At 36.2% G+C, this 24476-nt stretch overlaps 3 protein-coding genes and 1 long non-coding RNA gene across 4 annotated transcripts; 1 reads left to right on the forward strand and 3 right to left on the reverse strand.

The window, feature by feature from the left end:
• On the forward strand, positions 1–4706 carry LOC132803588 (metalloendoproteinase 1-like). The gene is made up of 2 exons (XM_060816827.1): positions 1–790; positions 4354–4706. Exons 1-2 carry the CDS (start codon positions 1–3, stop codon positions 4704–4706), a joined length of 1143 nt encoding a protein of 380 aa, XP_060672810.1.
• Positions 4707–6195: 1489 nt separating this feature from the next.
• Positions 6196–8237, reverse strand: LOC107416413 (receptor-like protein kinase FERONIA). The gene has a single exon (XM_025073142.3). It carries the CDS (start codon positions 8235–8237, stop codon positions 6513–6515), a length of 1725 nt encoding a protein of 574 aa, XP_024928910.3. The 3' UTR covers positions 6196–6512.
• A 126-nt stretch (positions 8238–8363) lies between these two features.
• Positions 8364–9122, reverse strand: LOC107416443 (probable receptor-like protein kinase At5g39030). The gene has a single exon (XM_016024927.4). The coding sequence runs from the start codon at positions 9120–9122 to the stop codon at positions 8364–8366; it is 759 nt and encodes a 252-aa protein (XP_015880413.2).
• A 1634-nt stretch (positions 9123–10756) lies between these two features.
• On the reverse strand, positions 10757–11750 carry LOC132803459 (uncharacterized). Its single transcript, XR_009638725.1, has 2 exons — positions 11567–11750; positions 10757–11410 (listed from the first exon to the last, which is right to left on the reverse strand). It is a non-coding gene; the product is annotated as an uncharacterized LOC132803459 (long non-coding RNA).
• Between the last annotated feature and the right edge of the window lie 12726 nt (positions 11751–24476).

The following is a 24476-nucleotide window of genomic DNA, read 5'->3' on the forward strand; positions in this document are numbered from 1 at the left end:
ATGGGCCAGACAGCGAAAGGAATCCCTGAGCTTATACGCTACCTCAAGAGATTTGGATACCTAAACAAGGAATACAGTCCGGATGATAACAACCAAGAATTATATGATGAGGTTTTGGAGTCTGCAGTAAAACTCTATCAGACATTTTTCAAATTGAATGTTACTGGGAAGCTTGATTCTGAGACCATTGAAGTAATGGCAAAGGTAAGGTGTGGAGTACCAGATAATCCTGTCCAAGTACTTTCCAAGAAGAAGCAGGAGGCCATCCATGGCAAACAAAAACACAAGTACTTGATCAATATAGGTGCTGACTACGCATTTTTTCCGGGAAGTCCAAAATGGGGATATTTTGAGCTTACTTACAGAATCGAATCTAGTGCGGAACCAGTAGGCGGTTTCACGGTAGAAGAGTTCGAAGATGCTCTAGGACGAGCAGCAATAGAATGGTCGGACAATTCCATGTTCACAATTGAAGAGGCTGCAGGTGGCGTTGAACCTTCCATAAGGACAGGGTTCCATAGAGGTGATCATGGTGATGGTTTTGTGTTCACAAATCCAACTTTAGCTCATGCTTTTGCACCAAGTGATGGAAGGATGCATTTTAATGCCGACAAGCATTGGAGCATCAACGACACACTCACCAGAGATCAATTTGACATAGTGTGGACAGCTATTCATGAATTAGGACATGTCCTTGGACTTGATCATAGTGTAGATCCAAATGCTGTCATGTTTCCAACTGTAGATCCTGGAACGACTAAAAGGAATTTGGGAGGAGATGATATTCAAGGTATAACCACTTTATATCCTTGGCCTTAAACTTTTGAGACAAGTAAACTAAACAAACCCAGTCTTTTCGATTCCAATGTATTGCTAATTACTAGATTAATATTCTGTTATTGCAACTATGATGTGCAACGTTTCTTTGGGTTTTGGGCAATGATCCATCCAATAGTAGTAGTAATAATAATAATAATAATAATAATAATAATAATAAAGTTGTGCTTGATATCTAGTGTTTTTATTTAGTACCGCTTTTATATACTATGCAGCACTTTTGTTAGATATTATTTCAAAAAAAAGCAATTAATTGCATGTTTGGTGCTGCTTTTTGAGCTAAAATAAGTATTATCAAGAGAGAAAAAAAAACATTTGGTGTAGTGTTTGGTGAAGAATAACAAAAAGTGCTTTTTGCATAACAAAGCAAAAAAAAAAAATTAAGCATCTTTAGGTTCTTCTAAGAAAAGTATCAAAGTCGGTGCTTCTCCAAATAAGTTTTGTAAAATGAAAAGATATAAGCACTCAATGTATTAATTGAAATATAAAAATACCAAAAATAAATTTAAAAGTACTTTCCATTGTAAACTTATTTTATAAAGTACCTAGAGTGCATGTCAACTCAAGTTGTTAGCATTAGTTTGTTAAAGTCAGTGTAAAGAGCTAATTCAAGCTTGTATTAATAGTGCTCATATTAGCTTTTTCTTTACAAGCTATTACATTTTTCCAAGAATTACAACTCTTAAATGAGTAATTTTCACTCGTTTTTCTCTGTAGGGTTATTGAATTTTCTCACAATTTCTATTTACTTTCTTGCTCAAATTCAAGCTTCTAAAGCTTTCAGACTTAATAGCAAAAATAGGGATTTCAATAGGTTTTTAGAGCTTGAGTCAAATTTCAGCTAAAAGGTAAATTGGTCATTAACAATAAAAAATGAGAGTAACAAAACAGAAAGAAAAGGAGATTGCTCTTGATTGCCGTAGCCATTTTTTATTTTTATTTTTTTTTTCATTTTCCACCCCTGTTATGACTTGAACTTAGCATGTCCATATGGCCACCATATCCCACCATTCCAGCTTTCTTCAAGTCCTTGTAAATCCTATCAAACTCATCCTTGGACACCCAATTACAAGTCCTCAAGGATAAGGACAAGGATAAGAACAAAACTCAAGGTGAACACGCTGTGAACAGCAAAGCAATGAGGTTTTGTAGGGATGGCTTTACGAGAACGACGAGTTTCGAGCTTGATGATGGAATTGGAGCAGATTTCTTGAGATGTAGTGCTTTTTCTTAAGAGCCTTCGATGAAAGCTTCACCTCTAATGTAGTGATTGCTAGGATATTTGCCATTGGCGCTGGCAGTTTTGTCATCGGCGGACTTATGGTTTGGTGGAAACCAATTCGATGTTGGATTTCTTATTGGTTGCATCTTCTTCGTCTTCATCTTCAATCCTAGAAATTCACTGAAAATGAGGGAAGATGGAAGATAAATGTGACAGGAACTGAGAAATATGAAAGAGAAAGAGAGAGAGATTGAATGTGGAAGAGACACTGTCGTTTATTCCATTTAACAGTAAAAATAGACGCTGTCGTTTCTTCCATTTAATAGAGGGCATGTGAAAATAATAATTTGTAATTCAGTGAGCATGTAAGACAAAAATTTAAGGAATGCCACACATGTGAAATGTAATAAGTTTGCTTTTGTCATACCAGGGTATGGTAAAAATCATCATTTTATCTTTATGCTCATTCTAGAATAGTCTTTCGTATTTATAAATACCCATGCAATGGGTGCTGCCGTAAGTGCAATTGGAGAAACAAAACCATCTCATTTAATATCTGTTCCCTTCCCATTTCTTCTATCTTATTGTAGCTATTCCAACTCAACCTCTTGCAACTTAATCTACTCTCAATTTTTTAAAATATTAATCAGCACCCAACAGAGCATATATCACATGAGTTTTACCTGCTCTCCTAGTTAACAGTCCATTAGTTTAAATAGTAAATTGGACCAATTTGCATAAAATTTGAAATATGAAAATTAATTCGTATAATTTTAAAGTACAAATTGTACAATTTTAAAAATTCAGGATATTAATGTATAATTAACTCTAACTCTAAAATTAAGAATTAGATGATAAATATTTAAAAATATGATTCAAAATCTAACTAAGAAATGAACCGAAATGATGATGAATTTAGATGATCGTTCTTATCAAAAGCTTTTACGATCCACTATTCAACCTTAGATATATAATATATATATATATATATAGTCCGTAATAAATGACAAATCTGTCTGAATTTAGTCCTCACCAGGATTGTTGGATTTTTAATTTGTTTTTACTTTCGGTATAGATCAGAAAGAGCATAACAGATTTTTAAGGAGTTGGAAGACCTTTCATTTCATACTATACAAGGGATAATATCTAGTATTCCTCTGTTAATTATACGATACAAGGGATAATATCTAGTATTCCTCTGTTAATTAACCTGTTTTAAAAACCTACTAATTATATATGTGAACAATTAAAAATCAAATTTCAAATGATCATTTCTTATCAGAAGCGTCTACCATCCACTATTCAACGTTAGGTATATACTTCAAGAGGATTATTACGATTAAAGGAAAAATGGTGGATTTTAGAATTTAATTTATATATTGTCCATAAATGACAAATCTTTCTGAATTTAGTGCTCACCATGGTTGGTAGATTTTTAATTTGCTTTTACTTTTGGTATAAACCAACAAGAGCTTAGATGGCAATGCTTTTCATGAGGAATTTATTTAGGATAAGTTTAAAATAGATAGGTTTTATTACAATAGGTAGCAAAAGTGAAATTAGAATATTATAAAGGTTTTATATAGAATATTATTTAAGTAGAAAAAATAAGTTTTGCGGTTTGTTACAATGATCACAGCTTTATATTCTAAATTTTAATTAGAAAAATTTAATTTTATTATTTTTTATATTTAAATCTTTAAAATAAATAATTTAATAATTATTATTAAAATATTATCTGATATATAAATTTCATTGATAATTATTGATAAATAGCAATTCTTTAATAGAAATATAATGTTAAATAGAACTGCTCTTTAATAATATAATGGATTATCATTAATTAAAGGATTCACTTTTTCATATTAATATCTAGTTTTAAAAATAAATACAATAATTGATATTCTCATCCATAATTAGTTGATTCTACTCGTATATCATTTACTATTTTAGGAGGCTATGTAATCCACTACATAACGGATGGCACTTTCCTAAATATATAAAAACAAAAATTAGCAATACTTCGAGATATTTATTATTGAGAACAAGTGTAAAATATTAAATATCTTAAAATATAAAATATTGTTTAATTAGACTTCTAATCATACAATGGACTATATATATTAATAAATCGATAGAGATTAGGAAATTGGGGTTGGTGCCCAAGTTTCACCGCCTTGCTGTATGTTACTCTTATTCCTTATTCTTTACTAATCATCCTCTAGGCAAAATATTTCTGGTTTTTCAAATAGTTTTGTATCTCATCCTTGTGATACAACTTCTACCTTTTGCAGTTTTACTCAATATGAGTTCGAACGCGCAATCTTTCGAAGAGGTTCTGACTAGTTTGCAGGGAATGAGCAAGGGGCAAACAGCCCAAGGCCTCCATGAGGTCAGACAGTATTTGTATAGGTTTGGATACCTAAACGAAAAGGATATTACAAGTCTAAACGACAGCAACAAGGATTATTTTGATGACGTTTTGGAGTCTGCACTCAAACGTTACCAAAAATATTTCGGACTGAATATCTCTGGGAATCTGGATTCTGCTACCATCAAATTAATGGCGAAACCTCGATGTGGAGTTCCTGATGTTATGGAGTCTGATGCTGGAAAATGTTATCTCAGTGGAAAGTTTGTTAATTAGTTTACCAAAGCCATGTTTGTTTATTTGTTTGTATACTTTTTCCTTCTTTTTTTTTTTTTTTTTTTTTTTTTTGGCCTTTGAGAGAATAAGAATGTTTGTTTATTGTTTTTTAATATTAAACGACATAAATAAATTTATGAATTTTATTTTTTAAATGTTAGAAACGTATATGTGGCTTAATTACTAGCACTTTTTTTCCCTGAAATAATGTTAATAATAATAATCTCACTTCTTTTTAATTTTATGTTTTCTTTTAATTATTTAACCTAATAACTATTATTTAATAAGAAAAATTCATTTTCTCTTTTCAGTTTTGCTCTAGTTTTTTAAAAAGCATCACTAACCCCGTAAGCTCTGGTTATAAGGAAAGGAGCACTCCCCTACAAGAAATGTCATTAAAAATCTCTTTTACGCGGTTACAATTTATGGCTAAATATTTTTAATCACAAGAACTACCATCCCGATAGTTAAAGCCGAAACTGGTTTTAGCTCTAAAAATTCATCGTAGATATATATATATATATGTATATAGTTTTTTTTTTTTTTTTTCTGGTAGTGGTTATGATACTTCAGTCCTCTCATCAGGCTTTATAGATTTTTAATTTGTTTTTACTTTTGATATAAACTAAGAGCTTTGTAGAATTTTAATAAGTTGAAGGCATATAATGTTTAAATATATATGATCAAATTTCCATTCATATATAGAACATTTGCAATATTCCTCAATTAATTAACCGTTTTTAGATATCTAATGACAGTATATGTGAACAATTACAAATCAAAATTCATATATAGCGACTTTTCAAATTCATATATAGATTCAAAATGAATAAGCAAAGATAAGATCGAGTGACGTAGCACGCTGGGATTGGCAAGTTATTTTAATGATGACCAAACATAACTTTGTAATGTCATTCATAAAAATTTACAAGCATGTCGAATGTGAATTGAACTACGAAAGGGAATTGTGTAAGCAGGGGAGGAGATTAATATTGATCTCCGCCATATACGGGTTGAAATGGACAATTCCATACACTAACAATTGACTTCCAAGTCCCAAACATACATATTCTTAAAAATAAAAAAAATAAAAAATTAAATAAAAAATTCTTACTCTATTAAAATAGATGTACACATTAACTAAAAGTATATACATAATCTAGGTTTCCAACAGAAAATATACATATATATATAATTATTTTTTTGTGTTATTAAATATATATATATATATATGATTTTATTTTAGAGAAGATCAAATTCACTTTATAAAGTAAAAACATAACAAAAAATATTATTTTAGAAAAATCAATGTTATATTTAAAATATATAAATACGCTATGTTGACATGTATTATAAAAAAGTATACATTTAATTTGGAACAAAATTAATCCTTTTAAATTAATGTTTAACATTTAATTTTCATTTTACAGAGTAAACTTAATACTCTCCATGATAAAACTATATGTATATATATATATATGCATACAATCTATACCATATACGCAATTCTAAAATTAGATCTTTTTACCCATTTTCTAGAATATGGGCCTTTAGTAACAATTAGGCACGTTACAAATGTTCAATGGACCCAAGTATTTATTTGTTTCAGAAACACAACATACTAAATTAAATTAATATGCATATAGATATCTTGGAATTTGAAATAAAGAACATTTTCACAATTTTCCAATTAATTTCATAGATCAAAACATTAACCTGACATAAGGAAAAGGAATAGAAACAGGAACAGGAACAGCACAACTCAACTTTTGAAATAGCTATGTATATATATATATATATAGTTACTCACCGTCCTTCCTGGGTCTCGACGACAGAGAACACGGACTCAGACCCAGACATCAAATTACCTGCACTCATCGAACTCCCGCCATCAACATTACTAGTATCTGTTGAAGTCCCAATACTCCACCCTTGATCCGACTTGCTTTTGCTTGAATCACCGAACAACTCGCTCACACGTTCCTCATATGGGCTCGCCTGCACCTGATCATCTTCAGCATTGATGCACTTCTCAGCAGTTTCTTGTAGCTGCAGCGCAAACTCGAGACCCCCAACCACATCCTCCATTGAAGGCCGTTTGATTCCTTCATTATCCACGCAACTCACCGCGATCCCTACAAATTTTTTCAAACAAACCGGTGCAATCTGCTCCATCAGTTTTGGGTCCACGATCTGATCAACGGCCCCATTTTGATAGCATGTTAGGGCCCAATTTGCTAAGCCCACTTGCTCCTTGGGTAGGCTTCGGCCCAATGCAGGCCTGCTACAGAGCACTTCCAATAGCACCACTCCAAACGAGTACACGTCGGATTTCTCAGTCAACTGCTGCCTCCGACAATACTCCGGATCCAAGTAACCAAAACTACCCTTCACGCCGGTGGAGACGTGGCTGTTTAACGAATCTGTGGGACCCGTCCTGCACAACCCGAAATCCGAAACCTTGGCCATCCATTTCTCGTCTAGGAGTAAATTGGTTGATTTCACGTCACGGTGAATGATCATGTGCTTCGCACCCGTGTGAAGGTAATGCAACCCTCGGGCTGAACCAATACAAATCTGGAGGCGTTGCTTCCATGGAAGGGAAGGGTTCTCAGTTTGGTACAGGTGATCACGGAGGGTCCCGCGGGCCATGTACTCGTAAACAAGTATCATCTCACTTTCATCGTCGCAGTAACCAATCAAAGACACGAGATTAACATGTCGTAGCTTTGAGAGCATCTCAATCTCGGTCCTGAACTCCTGGGCCCCTTGTTTCGACATCGATTTTAGCCGTTTTATTGCTACTTTGGTAGTCTGATCATCAATGTATCCTTTATACACGTTACCAAATCCTCCAAGTCCAATGATACGTTGATGATCAAAGTTGTTAGTAGCCGCTCTGATCTCGGCTAGAGAAAAGCGACGACAAATATCGGATGGAAGTGAGGTTACCGTCGAAATTGTTAGTGGGACCGTCTGTTTTCTTCTTAGTTTGACGAGGAACCATATCACTGAAAGAGCGAGTAGGAAAGTAGTAACCACCGCTCCAGCCGTGATAACAGCTTTAATCGGCCATGACCCTTTATTGTTTTTCTTCTCTGGTAACCATGGTTTTGGATTTGTGTTAACTACTGGTGCTTCAGGATTTGGCCCAGCTAGACTACCATCGGATTTGTTCAACTTGAATATTTCCACGCCGTTCAAAATTGCGTTGGCGTACTTTGGTTTGTTTTTCATGTTAGGGTGCAATTGGAGTGTTAGATTGGCCAGCCTACCATGTGTTTGATCTTGGACCGAGACGAGGTAGTCTCTGTAAAGAGAAATTTTGGAACCACCGCTGAGAAAAATAACATCCATTTCTTCCTCGGCAATCATTTCGTTGAGGAAGATGAAAAATACCCTTTGGTTCGATTCCGTCACCTCCAGTTGAGTTTCACAAAAATGAAGTCTTACAAGGTAAAGAAAGCCAACTTCAACTGGGAAACGCCATGTCAGATTCTGCTTCAAGCTAACATGAGGATCTGGATTCATTGTACGAGATGTGGTGTAAACTTCCTCTGGTGCTGTGTAGGCCGGCGTTTTGTTGGTGTACTGAATTTTGACATTAGGCAGGTAGGGTATTGTGGAAGAACTAAATATATACAATAAGTCCTGAAGCTATGTACGAAACATTCCAGCTGTATCATTTACACCAGAGATCATCTGGCCGCCTCCGACGCTCACCCTGTAAACAGTCTCAAGTGCAGTTCCCATATCGAGTTGGATCGAAGTTTCCATGTTATTTACGAAAACTATAGGCTTATCAATAGGGCCCAAGTAGAGATTTTCCGGCATGGAAACCACTTCGATGCCGTTAATGAAGGCATAAGAGCTTGGAGATGGGTTAAAGGTTATGTTGAGTAGCCTTTCGTTTTTGGGCATGTTGACGATGAACTCTTTTTCTAAAGTGGGATTAGGTGAATTCATAGCTGAAGCAGTTAGATAAGCGCTGAAATTTTTTGTGAGGGTGAAACCATTGGCTGTGATAGAGAAGAAAAACTGAGATTTGGCATGGCCGGAGTATGTAGCTGGGTAGAAGTAAAGGCGGATAAACTTTTGGCCGGACGTCACAGGGAAAGAATAGGTGAATTTGGAGAGAAAGATACGAGCGGTCATGAAAGGGACTTGGGGAACAAAAGGATCTTTTTCTGAGGCATTAGATGCTGATGATGATCCTGCTTCCAATATTTTTGGCTGATCAGAAAAGCTTGAATGATTATCACCTTCCCAGTACCGGTTGTCTGATGATTTTAAGTTGGAGGATGAGCCACAATTCAGTAGATAACATTCGGTAGATTTACAAGGTTGCTGGGTTTCAATGGCAATGGTGGAAAAGAGAAGATGAAAAAAGAGGAGGCAGATGGCTAAGGAATGCATGGTTGAAACATGAAGGTGTGCTTATCAGCTTTAGGTCGTATAATATAGGAATAAACTTGTTTTTTCTTGTGGTTTCTGTATGTATACTTGTCTCATGTTTAACTTAAAATTTAATTGTCTTTTGAAATGTCTTTTGAAATTTTTTTATTGGATAAAATAAATTGTATCATCCAATTGATTTACTATTCACTGACTATTCACTATGGCTTGTATTGGGAATGAGAATATTGGTGAACGTCAAAAGGTGGCAACGATTCTAAGTCTTTGGATTGGTGTGTTCCGGTCAAGACCCCACATAGACAAGTTGCTCTGAAATCGTAATTTCCACGTTACACTGTCTTCTCACATGCATGAAATTTCTATTTGGGCGGTCAACGTGTCATTTATACATGGTCTCTAGCGCATACAGATCCAAGTTGATAGATGAGCACTCTGTTATGAGAAAGAAAATTGTAGACACCATGTGTGATTGAACTCGCTGAGAATCTTTAGTCTTTTTTGCTAATAATAATCACACCTTAATTATATATGTAACTATCACCTTAACTATATATGTAAAAAATTGTTATTTTTATCTGATAAGTTTTTTTTTCTTTTCTCTATTTGTTATTCTATTTTTTTGTTAAATAAAAGATAATCAATAATAAATACTGAAAAATTATTTATGAAACAGAAGATTAGGATCTTAGCAGTTTATTTCAATTTAGATTTTCAAATATAAAATTTTAGATTTGGTCAATTTGTTTACTCAATTCTATGATTAATAAGGATAACTTTAAATGAAATCAAATCAAACGGGAGCAAACATGAATTACATATTATCATATATCAATTTTATACTAACCAATTAAACAATATTTTTTAGGTGTTCATTTTATTGACCAAGCTTCTAGTGGCGTTGGTTCTTTGTTGCTTTCAGTATTACTATTGGATGACGTTCCTCTTGGGAAGTTCTTGTTTAATTTTGTTTGTTGCCTGGGGTTTTAGCTCCCCTATTTCATCCAAAAAAAATAATAATAATAGTAAATTACTAAACGTTATACTCAATTTGGAATTATATGTAAAACGAGATTCTTTCATTTTTTTTTTTTTTCCCCCTCTTTTTCTGTGAGCTTGATCTATGTATGTTAAAGGTAAATATTATACCCAGCATACCCGGTGAGATAGCAATATCTCAAGGTAACTAACTGATATTCGGAAAGTGCCTCATAAATCACATGTGATCAGGCGAAAACTATCAGGCTCCACCTGGTTGTGTTTTCTTTAGCGAGAACAAGGAATGAATTGGAAGGAAACCAGGGTGCATGTGCCATAGGTTGATTAATCAAAAGTGCGAGAGACCCATTTTGATCTCAGACATTCCAATATTGTTTGAAAATTAAATTAACCATCCAAATTGCAGAAATTCTTTGGAGAGTTTTTGAATCTCTGATGGAAGATATAAAATTGTATATCCAATAATTAATAATTGGAATTGGTACCATGAATGTATGCATTCTTCCTTCTTTCTTTTTGCTTTTTTGATTTTTTGGTTCTTCGGATTCACTCACTGATGAAGACCCATGAAGAAGATGAAATATATATATATATATATACACATATATTTTATGTATAATATATATCGGAATACTATATATATATATATATACACATATATATTTTATGTATAATATATATCGGAATACTCTCTTCTACAAATTTTCCTCACATCTTAATCACACAGCAAGATTCTATTTGTGATCAGATGCAAATTTATTGCCACATAACGTAGAAAACATAGAAAAAAAAAATATATATATATATATATATATTCTCACAGACATAACATAATTATCCATGATACAAAAATAACGCAAATTAAGTACCTGGCTCCCTGCCATACAGTACTAGGCTCTACAACGTTCGTACTTTCTGCATGCACGGGGGCTTTGAATATTACTTGCCCTTAAACAATCAGCATATATGGTTGCATCACAAATTACTTGATCTTTACCCGAAGTTGGAAAAGTAATAAATTTTTTGTCTCCAGCGAGAAGCCTATGAATGCTCACTTGGGAATCCATGAAAAGTACCTCTCCTCCTGCACCTGGATTGCATTCAGCATTGGTGGCATTGCATGAAGGGTTTGAGTAGTTAACCCTGAAAACAGGTGAAGCATACATGTTTGTGCTAAGTAAAATCGTCATCGCCGCATAAGCGACCACCACAAATCCTCTCCTCATGATAGAACTGGTGTTTTCTGTGTGTAAATCTCTCTGTCTCCAACACAACTTCAATTTAATTTTTTCCTGCTTCGGGGTCATAATATATAAATTTAATTAGAATGAATCTAAGAAAAACAAGAAAATCTGGAGGATAATATATGAACGGTCATCCTTAACTTCGGGTGCATATATATGTTGGTACGAAAGGTTATCCTCCTCCTAGTCAATGAGATGTCTTACCTTATGAATATGAGGGGTCCAAAATAATGAAAAGTTAATGGATAAATTGAGGTAAACCCTGGTATCAAATTATCTGACTTATTAGCGACAAGTTTGTTAATAATGGCACAGACTTTGGTTATAGGCTTGTTTGAAAAGGTGAATTCGATAGGTATTTTTCTAACCCTCTTTTTTTTTTTTTTTTTTTTTTCTTTTTTGGGGGTTCCGGCAATAGCTCAACTACTAGTTTTTATCTAAAAAAAAAAAAAAAAAAACTCAACTATAAGTCAAATTTGAAAACTTGACTAGTAGTCGAATTTGTTCTTTTCTCTTTTTTCTTTTTAAATAAAAACTAGTAGTAGAGCTAAGGGATCATGTTTTAGAAAATAATGAAAAATTCATTTATACACAACGTTATCAGAATTATATGCTAAATAATAATAATAATAAATTTAGCTGTGTGTGTGCATACAAATCGGTACAAAAATGTTCTCCAAAAAAAATAATAATAATAATCTAACATTGGGTATGACTTTTCCACTAGCAAATTTAACTAGGAAAATAAAAGGGGGTTAATTGAGGACAATAGCTAATAACCGTTGGGAATAAAACAGGTAATTAATATGAGAAATTCAATTAGAAAAAGGCTATATATATAAGTTCACTTTTATATATAGATTTTTATTTTTAAAAAATTAATATGAACGAGTCTTGTAGTGATTACTAATGTCCGATGATGATTAAAACGTTAGGAATTGGTAGTTCGGATGGAAGAAGGTCCTTCGTGGCTTTCTTCCATTTTATTTTCTTGTCTTTTTGCTCCCTTGTTTAACGAAATTTTATCTTCTTTCAACACACACACACAAAACAAAAAAAAAACAAAAAAAGAAAAGAAAAAGAAAATGTAACAAATAACCCATATTCAAGGGAACATTTCCATCCTCGTGTTTGAGGAGTAAGTAGAAGCCAATATTCATTAATCACGCGGGCACCGAATCGAAAAGGTTTAAGATGGAGTTGTAAGCAATACGACACCGCTTGATTGTAATTATTGGATGGGAAAAAAGGACCCGACAGTAATACCACCAGAAAAAAAAAAAACAAGAAAAGAAGCGCAGGGAATCTAAGTATCAAATATCAAAAAGATAAACAGCCAAATTAAGTTGAACAATTCCGTACGACACTACTAACTTCTTTTTTTTTTTTTTTTTTTTATGAACGTAAATTCCCAATCGAATCAAGATATCATGTTTAATATTATTCAACGAGAAGCATTATTTTCCAAGTTAATTTTTAAATTTGTTGTTTTAGTATACAGAGTGCTTGACCAGGTTGACTCAGATCCAGTTTGAGGTAGCTTTATTTATTCTTCTACTTTCTAAAGGAGTTTCCTAAAAGCCTATTTTTTATAGGCTTTATTTACAAGTTTTTTATCTTACATATTTTTCAAAAAATTGTTCAAACACTGTGAACAAGTAATTTTAAAAAACTATATCAAATAAGGCTTTCTCAGAAACTACATCAACATAGCCAACGTTTTATAAAATATATATATATATATCAATCATAGCCTAAGTTGATTTTAAAGAAAATTCGGGATATAATGCTGATGGACTTATTTTATTATTTTTTATATACGTATCGAAATCATGTGAGACCCTTGTAAAAATTTGTGTTTTCTCTCTCTTTTTTATATATATTAGAAAAGTGTCTCAAGCTTGAAATAAATGTAAAATTGAGTTGCCAGGTGATTACGTTCACAAGAATCAAAACAATATATGAAAATATTGTCGCTTTTTCTCTCGACTTGAAAATTCTTCTCATGATAACTGATAAGACTTGTTTTACTACATAATACATATACGATATAAGAGTATTTGTAATACTCTGATTGCTAGTACAATCAGGTAATTGATGAGTACGAAGACATCCGTTAAAACATTAAATGTCACTCAGATAGTAGATAACGAAATGGACCCACTATTTCCATCTATAGAGGGCCTGATTATTTTGAATTTTCTTTTTGGCAACCAAACAAACAAGCCGATCATGGACATCAGAGCTACGCCGGAATCTACACCACAGACGACGGCGGTAGTTATTGGCCGACCATTTCTTGGTTGTTGGGAGGGTGGTGTGCCAGGAAATGAATGATCAGGAGTGGGACCCCCGAGATTGCCAGTGGTGTCATTCAATTTGAAGATCTCGACACCGTTCAGAATTGCATCCAAGCAGCTAGTTCTCCAATCCTCTAGATTTGCTTGCAGTGCAACAGAGAGGTTGACTTTCTTCTGGCCTCCTCCTTCACCATGTTAATGGAGCTTGAAGAATTTCTATTTACTGGTGTATTTTTGTAATGAAGATGATGATAGCTTGGGAGAAAAGTTAGAGGAGAGAAAGAACGTGAGCTCAGCTTGTATATTTCATTTTCTCAATGTAACAGTAAAAACAAAAATACTTTTGGCTTACATCATAAATGTAATGATTGCTAATTTGTTATAAAGCATAAATCTGTATTTTCTCTCTCTCACACTTTCACGCACTCACACTTTCTTTCTTCTAGTTAGTTCTATTACACGTGGCATATGAGCCACTGTGAAATACACCTATGAAGCCTCATTTATCCACATTTGCATTAGTCTCCATGTCAGCAAAGCAGATTATATTCCAACACTCCCTTGTAACCTCTGTGCTGAAATGTCAGGACCCGTCTAGAATTCCTTCCCGGAACGCTAGACAAGTCCTGATCCCAGAGAAATACCACCGAATCTTCTAACGGAAAATCCGGCAGCACCTCCCCTAAGGGTAGGACTAACCAAAAATTTCCTGCACTGAAAACACACTTCTATAAACATCCCCTTCTTCCTCCCACGTTACTACAAATTGATTCCACAAATTTACAACACTTCAAAGAATAACAGTAACTCAGTGCATAAATAATAACTACACGTCCAATACAGTATACAGAGTATTATACAGATAAATGTGGAATTTATACAAAGACAGATAAGAAGTAATACAAAATAGAAAGGAAAAAGGGAAGGAATACTTCTTGGACTTTCGGCAACGAACTGAGACGTCGGGCTAGCCTCGGACGATCAACGTCTCCCAACCTGGACCTAGGAGAACGGAATTTAAAAATGTGAGATGCTAATCATCTCAGTGAGTGACCCTATCTACTGTACACTTTTAATATTAATAGTATACCAAATAAAGGGATTTAATTAATGAATACCGAACAATTAAATAAATAACTAAATAAACAATTGAGGTAACAATTTCTCTCAAAACCCTCACTATTCACTCCGTTGGAAATGTTCCACTTTTAAAACATTTTCACAAAACCCGATATTCGTACCTCCCGAAAACTCAGGGATCAAATAATTTAATAAACAACAAATAAATAAATACCCCAAATATAAATAAAATGTAATAAATTATAATAAATAACTTTTGAACATTTTTGGGGTTTGAAACTTTATCTGAAAATTTACACTTGATGCACCACACCATATATCGATGATGCCCTCCGATACCCACCGTCCTGAGCACCTACTGGCGGGGAGATTAAAGAGAGAAACTTGTAAACGGCACTTCGGCGTCCCGACAGTACCGCTGCTGAAACCGTCATCCCGGCCAAGAAGGGGAGCGGCTGTGTGCACTATATAAGACTTGCCTGCCCACGGTCCAATGGCAACTCACGGGAGACATAATATTTGCGCGCTGAACCACATATACATATACCAGAACACCATTACTGTATGAATGTGTCTAAAAATAATTATTAAATCAACCGTATCGTTCTTTCCAAAATTACCGTGGGAAATATACCAATTTTCACATTTACCATCCCACATATTTCCATTTAACAAACCCGGTACGAAAACATCGATAACCGTAAAATAATAATTTTTCTCGTAATACGAGGTTCAACAATTAAAATACCACGGGCATAATTATAAAATTTGAAACCACCAATTTACACAAATAAGTTTCTTAAAATATTCAAACCAATTATGCCCAAAAATAATATAAAATCCAGACACAATTAATTGCTGAAAATACTTGCTCATGTGTAATAAATACCATTTAATCGCAATAAAATAATAATCGGGAATTTTTTAATGACCCCAAATTTCTGTTTAGCACCAATGGGTAAATATATATATATAAAATAATATTTTTCCCGATTATATTTAAATTCCACCACATGAGCACAAATTTTAGATATCAATTTAACACCACATAAATATAATTAATTGCCCAAAATATTTTTCAAGGTGGGTCACTCACCTGGAGCACGCAATTAATCCAAGATCCACCAGGGATCAATTCCATGACTCACCCGTGCTCCTAGAACACAATTCACACACAGTCAAATAAATTAATATTTTATTCGGATAAATAATACCCGGTACCCGGGGGGTCAAATACAAACGTTATTCAAAATAGTCGAATAATATACCGAATCGAAGCTTGAGCGACGAAGATTACAAATCCGGTCTCCATCGACCCCAATTCCACCGGAGGTGGCTGGAATTTGGCCGGAAAGCTTCGGCCGGTTTTGATTCCTTTGCATCTCACAAACCACTTCGAATTTTGGAAATTGGAGGCCATATTTAGACTCAGAGGACCCAAAATAAGGGGAGCGGGATGGCAATTTGGACTGAACTGGCCGGAAACGACGAGAATCGCTGGAAAAATTTGAACCCGCCGCCACGACTTCGTCGGCCCAATCTGGGCGCGTCGCCGGCCGACCGGCAGCCAAATTTGGCTGGTGAGCTCGCCGGTGTGTGGGCTTGGATGGTGGCCGGCGCGTGTAGCTTATAGGTGGCCGGAAAAGATAAACACAGGAGAGAGAGAGAGACGGCCGGTGGGAGAAAATGAAGGAAATGGAAGAAGAAGGAGGAAGAAGAAGAGAGATGGCCCCCGTGGCCTTTTTTCCACGTGGGGAGAAGAAAAGAAAAAGAAACAGAAAAAGAAAATAAAATAAAATAAAATAAAATAAAATAAAAATAATTAAATACTATTAATAATATTATTATTCTTTAGAATAATAATAAAATAATATGATATTACACATGGTTGACATGGTCACCTTCATTAAGTCACACGTGGCACATCGTTACACGTTCAAAAATAATATTAAAATAATACAGTATTTGAAAAACTCTACAGGTCCATAACTTTCAAACCACATGTCCAAATCGGATGTGCCGCTAGTCTACGGACTCATATCAACGAGCACTTCACAACCATGCATGAGTCAAAGCTCAACCTTGCATGAATAAAAAGTCAACTCCGGCACCCCTTGGACAGTTTGGACCTCAACTTGTTTTGTTCATAACTTTCAAACCGTAGCTCCGTTTTCAACGTGCTACTAGTCTACGAACTCGTACCAACGTGTACTTCGTAACGGTATCTCAGTCAACCTAGAATTCCAACCAGGTCAAAAAGTTAACTTTTGACCCCTTGGTCAACGATCAAAGTCAACAGTCAATAGTCAACCTCGGTCAACGTGCAAAAATTCCGACATGGTTCGGGATGGGGTGTTACATGGTACCCGGGGGGTTAAACACAAACGTTAACCAAAATTGACAAGTAATATACCGAATCGAAGCTTGAGCGACGAGGATTACAAATCCGATCTTACTTCCCGGAGATCGGACCGGTGGTGGCCGAAATCTCGCCGGAAAGCTTTCGGGATTCAACTCTTCGATTCTCTCAATCCGTCGTGAATTGGTAGAAAAGGACCCCGGATTTGGATTCAAGAGGTCGGAATTAGTGGAGAGGGACTGGCGATGCAACTGGGTACTCGCCGAAACAGTGACTTCCGGCGAGCCACGGCGGTCACCGGTAACCATCATCGGCGGCGGCGCGTGCGGTGGCCGTTGGCTGAGATTTTTGGCGGTTTTGTAGATCGAGGGGAGAGGATTCTAATGAGACGGGCGGTGAGGCAAACGGAGGCCGGACGGCGGAGAGATCGGGATTTGAAGATTTTCGGCGCCTCACCGGAAAACGCTCCGATCCCGGCTCGTCGGAGGTCCAGTGGCCATGAAATTTGGTGGGCTGGCAGAAAATGAGGAGATGGTGAGGGGTGGCTGGAGCGTGTGGCCTGAAAATGGCCGGAAAAGGGTCAAACGGCAGTGGCCGGGAAAAATCACCGCCGAGCTTCGCCGCCTCGATCCGAGCACGTCCGACGGTCGTGAGATTCTGGGGTTTGGCCGGCGTGTGTAGCCCTCCGGTGGCCGGACGGTGGCCAACCGGTGGTGGCTGGTCGTTTCTCTCTCTCCCTCTCTCTCTCCTCTCTCTCTTTCTATCTCTTCCCCGGCATTTTTGCCAAATAAAAGCCACCATGGTGACACTGTTCATCCACGTGGACCAATCAGGTGACGACAAGTGGCATTTCACTGTTCATCGATTCAAAAACATTAAAATATTACGGTATCCGGCAAACTTCACGTGTCCATAACCTTTTAACCGTATGTCCAAATTAGGCGTGCCGCTAGTCTGTGAACTCGTATAGACGAGCACTTTACAACCATATCAAAGTCAAAGCAAAATTCTACAACCATAAAAAGTCAACTCCCAACACCTTTTGGATAGTTTGAATCTCGACTTGTTTTACCCATAACTTTCAAACCGTAGCTCCGTTTTCAACGTGCTATTAGTCTATGAACTCGTGCCAATGTGTACTTCATAACAGTATCTCAGTCAACCTAGAATTCCAACCGGAACAAAAAGTCAACTTTTGACCCCTTGGTCAACGGTTAACAGTCAAAGTCAACAGTTAACAGTCAACCTCAGTCAACGTGCAAAAATTCCGACATGGTTCGGGACGGGGTGTTACATGAAACAACTCCAAGCTTTTCCCTCAAATAATTTAACCTTTCTCTTGGTAAAGGCTTGGTAAATATATCTGCAATTTATTCTTTGGAAGCACAATATGACAAGTCTACAATTCCATCTTGCAAGGCCTCTTTGATGAAGTGGTACCTCCTGTCAATGTGCTTGGTTTTCTGGTGGAAGACTGGATTCCTAGTGATGGCAATGGCTGAGGTATTATCACAGTATAGAGGTGTAGCTTCCACTTGCATTTCACCAAAATCTTCCAACATAAACCGAAGCCAAATTGCCTGTGCAGTTGCTTCTGAGGCACTTATATATTCTGCCTCGGTATTAGAAAGTGCTACACAATTTTGTTTAATTGAGGCCCATGAAAACACTCCATTTCCAAAACTAAAAGCATATCCAGATATGCTTTTCATATCATCCACAGAACCACTCCAATCACTATCATAATATCCCACCAGAACAATTTATTTTCCCTTGCCATATTCTATTACATAGTCTAAGGTACCTTTGACATACCTTAATTGTAACATCCCACATCGGTTGGAGAGGGGCACGAAGCGGTGTTTATAAGGCTGTGGATACCTCTCCCTTCAAGACGCATTCTTGGGAGGGAAAGTAAAACCGTGAGGGGGGCTACGGCCTAGAATACCCCAAAGCGGACAATATCTCAATTGGGCCTGGGAGGCCCGAGCCAGTGGGACTGGCAGGTTAAAGAGGTGAGACCTCTAACCATTAAGACGCGTTTTGACAAAACCTTGAGACCAAAGGGGGAGAGAGGGAGTGAACCCTGGGCCAAAGAGGACAATATCTTGATGCGGGTGGTACTGGGCTGTTACATACCTTAATACTCTTTTTGCTATACCAAGATGCTTCTTTGTGGGACAATGCATGAACCTTGCCAGTAGACTTGCAACAAACATGATATCTGGTCTTGTAGCTATCAGATATAGAACACTTCCCACTATCTTTCGATACATCTCCTCATCTGCAACTCCACTTCCATCTTCTTTGTTGAGTTTCTCATTTGCAACTAATGGTGTGAGAACTGGATTGCAATCGGTTAAACCAAACTTGTTCAGCAATGTAGAAGTATATTTCTTCTGGTGCACGAAAATGCTGGAACTTGTTTGTATTACTCCCATTCTAAGGAAATGATGTAGCAATCCCAAATCTGTCATTTCATACCTTTTCATCATATCTTCCTTAAACCAATGCAACATTTCATCATCATTTCATGTATACACTATGTCATCAACATATATGGCTGCAATGAGTATTCCTTTTTCTCCCCTGGTTTTTGTATAAAATGTGGCCTCACTTTGACTCTTTTGAAAAACACCCTCACTGAAATATGCATCTATCTCATTATATCAGGCTCAAGGGGCCTATCTCAATCCATATAATGCCTTGTGTAGTTTATACACTTTATCCTCATGCCCTTTAATGACCAAACCATATGGTTGTTCTACATAGACCTCCTATTGTAGCACACTATTTAAAAAAGGCTGATTTAACATCAAGCTGGTATAATTTCCAGCTTTTGTGAGTTGCTAGAGCAATCAAGGTCCTAATAGTTTCAAGTCTTACAATAGGGGCAAAATTTTCATTAAAGTCCACTCCTAGTTTCTGTGCATACCCTTTAGCCACTAACCTTGCTTTGTTCTTCTAAATTGAGCCATGGAGATTGAGTTTTATCTTGTATACCCATTTGACACCAATTACAGGCTTATTTGCTGGTCTACTCACCAACTCCCAAGTTTTATTTTTCTCAATCATTTTCAACTCATCTGTCATTGCATTGATCCAGGACTGATCTTGTGCTGCCTCATTGTAGTCTTCAGGTTCAATGATGCAATTGTTGCATTTTTCTAGAATATCAGTCAAACTCCTCCATTTTACTGGTGTATGATCAAATTCAGCATGCATTCCACTAGTTTCAGTGTGTGTAGAATCCATGCCAATGCTCCTAGGTGTACTCGAAATGTTTCTGCTGCTGTTTGTAGTTTCTCTTGAATTATGCACATTTTGTGCTGATTTTCCTGGTGTAGATAAGCATTTTTGAATGCTGAGTTCACTTCTTTTGAGGCTTTACAACCATCCTTGGTTACTGAAATTAACCTTTCTCCAACATTTCTCTCATCTTTCTTCCAATCCCATGAATTTTCTTCATCAAATACAACATCCCTTGACAAAATCAATCTTTTAGCTATAGGATCAAATATCCTATATCCCTTCTCATAGGTTCCATTGTAACACCCCGTTCCAAAGTACACCGAAAATTTCTCAAATTTGACCAAAGTTGACCGGGTTTGACTGTCGTTGACCGAGAAGGGGTCAAATGTTGACTTTTTGCTCCCGATGGAATCTCACATTGATCAAGATACCGTTACGAAGTACACATTTTCACAAGTCCATAGACTAGTAGCACGTCAAAAACAGAGCTACGGTTTGAAAGTTATGAGCAAAACAAGTTGAGGTCCAAACTGTCCAAGGAGTGTTGGAGTTGACTTTTTATTCGTGCAAAGTTGAGCTTTGACTCATGCATGGTTGTAAAGTACTCATCGATACGAGTTCATAGACTAGCAACACGTCCGATTTGGACATCTGGTTAAAAAGTTATGAACATGAAAATTTTTCCGAATACCGTAATATTTTAATATTATTTTTAATATGTGAACAGTGTGTGCCACATGTCACAATTTCAGCCAACCTGGACCTAGGAGAACGGAATTTAAAAATGTGAGATGCTAATCATCTCAGTGAGTGACCCTATCTACTGTACACTTTTAATATTAATAGTATACCAAATAAAGGGATTTAATTAATCAATACCGAACAATTAAATAAATAAATAAATAAACAATTGAGGTAACAATTTCTCTCAAAACCCTCACTATTCACTCCGTTGGAAATGTTCCACTTTTAAAACATTTTCACAAAACCCGATATTCGTACCTCCCGAAAACTCAGGGATCAAATAATTTAATAAACAACAAATAAATAAATACCCCAAATATAAATAAAATGTAATAAATTATAATAAATAACTTTTGAACACTTTTGGGGTTTGAAACTTTATCTGAAAATTTACACTTGACGCACCACACCATATATCGATGATGCCCTCCGATACCCAGCGTCCTGAGCACCTACTGGCGGGGAGATTAAAGAGAGAAACTTGCAAACGGCACTTCGGCGTCCCGACAGTACCGCTGCTGAAACCGTCATCCCGGCCAAGGAGGGGAGCGGCTGTGTGCACTATATAAGACTTGCCTGCCCACGGTCCAATGGCAACTCACGGGAGACATAATACTTGCGCGCTGAACCACATATACATATACCAGAACACCATTACTGTATGAATGCGTCTAAAAATAATTATTAAATCAACCGTATCGTTCTTTCCAAAATTACAGTGGGAAATATACCAATTTTCACATTTACCATCCCACATATTTCCATTTAACAAACCCGGTACGAAAACATCGATAACCGTAAAATAATAATTTTTCTCGTAATACGAGGTTCAACAATTAAAATACCACAGGCATAATTATAAAATTCGAAACCACCAATTTACACAAATAAGTTTCTTAAAATATTCAAACCAATTATGCCCAAAAATAATATAAAATCCAGACACAATTAATTGCTGAAAATACTTGCTCATGTGTAATAAATACCATTTAATCGCAATAAAATAATAATCGGGAATTTTTTAATGACCCCAAATTTCTGTTTAGCACCAATGGGTAAATATATATATATAAAATAATATTTTTCCCGATTATATTTAAATTCCACCACATGAGCACAAATTTTAGATATCAATTTAACACCACATAAATATAATTAATTGCCCAAAATATTTTTCAAGGTGGGTCACTCACCTAGAGCACGCAATTAATCCAAGATCCACCAGGGATCAATTCCATGACTCACCCGTGCTCCTAGAACACAATTCACACACAGTCAAATAAATTAATATTTTATTCGGATAAATAATACCCGGTATGTCAGGACCCGTCCAAAATTCCTCACCAGAACCCTAAACAAGCCCTGATCCCAGGGAAACCCTACCGGACCCTTCTATGGAAAATCCGGCAGAACCTCCCCTAAGGGATGGACTTACCACAAATTCCTGCACTGAAAACACACTTCTATAACGTCCCCTTATTCCTCCCACAATACTACAAGTTAATTCCACAAATTTCAGCACTCCAAAAAAAAAAAAATAATAGTAATCCAGTGCATAATAAATACATAAGTGTCCCATACAGTATACAGAGCTTCATAAAGTACTACTAAGTATAGAATACAACAAGAGTGAAAGAAGTATTACAACTGTAATAACAGAAGATCAAGGTACTTCACGAATTAAGACAGTGATAAAGATCAAGTCCGCTCCGGATGAACACCGACAACCTGGTACCTAGAGGAACGGAATTTGAAAATATGAGATGCTAATTATCTCAATGAGTGACCCTATCTACTATACAATATAATATCACGGTAATAATGTAGATAAATAATAATTACTTGGAAATAATAATTTCTCTTAAAACTCTTACAATTCTCTCAGTTGAAAAAGTTCCCCTTTTAAAACCTTTTCACAAAACCCTTTGTTCGTATTCTCCGAAAACCAAGACATCAAATAAATACCAGAAACAGTAATAATTATATTTTTAATTCCAATACAGTTTCAAAATATTTATTTTAAAATCCCAATTCTGAAAATCACTTGATGCATCCACTATATACCAATGGCGCCAACAGTATCCAGCGTCCCAAGGTACCGCCACACAGGAGGTTATAGAAAGAAATCGGCATACGGTCGCGTGGCGTCCCACTGCGCCGCTGCTAACTGGTGTCCCGGCCATGGAGGGGTGGCCTACCCTCATCCGATGGCAACCACAGGACAACCTCATAAAATCACCTGCGCGCTAATCACATCCGTGTGCACACTAACCATATCACATATAAACATAACACCAGTACGTGCACGGTGCATCTAAAAATCGTAAAATCCACATATTTATTTTATATCTCAAAATCTCAAATTTTGCATAAACATAGCGGGTTTATTCCATCCAATTGAACCTGGAAATTCTCCACAATTTCTTTATAATCAACATCATAAATTCCATGATTTTCAAATCCACCAACTCCCAAATCCACCAATTTAAATATTCACATTTTCCCAATAGCATAAATAATTCTTGAAATATAATAATTAAATCAAATAATATTCCATGGGCATACTTTATAAAAATTGAAGTCACCAACATAAACAAATATTTTCCTTGAAATATTTGAAAATCAAATCATGCCCAAAATAATGTTAAAACCACAAGAATTTCAAAATTCTCAAGACCATAAAATAATTTTCACATGGCATAAATTTATATAATGCATATTTTCTTTAATCAAAATAAATCCACCAATAATTTCCACAATAAATCAATTGAATATTTGACACATAGAATATAATTTTCAAATATTCAAATCACACATAATATTCACCAATTTAATTTTCGAAATTAAATTGAAGGTGGGTCACTCACCTGGAGCACGCAATTAAACCACGATCCACTATGGGATCAATTCCACGACTCACCCGTGCTCCTAGAACACAATTCACACACAGTCAAATAAAATAATATTTTATTCGGGTAAATAATACCCCGTACCCGGGGAGTCAAATACAAACGTTATCCAAAATAGTCGAATAATATACCGAATCGAAGCTTGAGCGACGAGGATTACAAATCCGGTCTCCATCGACCCCAATTCCACCAGAGGTGGCCGGAATTTGGCCGGAAAGCTTCGGCCGGTTTTGATTCCTTCGCATCTCATAAACCACTTCGAATTTTGGAAATTGGAGGCCATATTTGGACTCAGAGGACCCAAAATAGGGGGAGAGGGATGGCAATTTGGACTGAACTGGCCGGAAACGGCGAGAGTCGCTGGAAAAATTTCAACCCACCGCCGCGACTTCGCCGGCCCGATCTGGGCGCGTCGCCGGCCGGCCGGCAGCCAAATTTGGCTGGTGAGCTCGCCGGCGTGTGGGCTTGGA

This window comes from Ziziphus jujuba, chromosome 4 (genome assembly GCF_031755915.1).
Source record: "Ziziphus jujuba cultivar Dongzao chromosome 4, ASM3175591v1".
Lineage (NCBI taxonomy): Eukaryota > Viridiplantae > Streptophyta > Magnoliopsida > Rosales > Rhamnaceae > Ziziphus > Ziziphus jujuba.

Excerpts from the sequence above, each read along its gene's own strand:
- LOC132803588 (XM_060816827.1), top strand. The coding sequence starts at position 1 with ATGGGCCAGACAGCGAAAGGAATCCCTGAGCTTATACGCTACCTCAAG. Across the intron at positions 791-4,353 it reads GGGAGGAGATGATATTCAAG|TTTTACTCAATATGAGTTCG; the intron begins GTATAACCACTT and ends TACCTTTTGCAG.
- LOC107416413 (XM_025073142.3), bottom strand. The coding sequence starts at position 8,237 with ATGAATCCAGATCCTCATGTTAGCTTGAAGCAGAATCTGACATGGCGT.
- LOC107416443 (XM_016024927.4), bottom strand. The coding sequence starts at position 9,122 with ATGCATTCCTTAGCCATCTGCCTCCTCTTTTTTCATCTTCTCTTTTCC.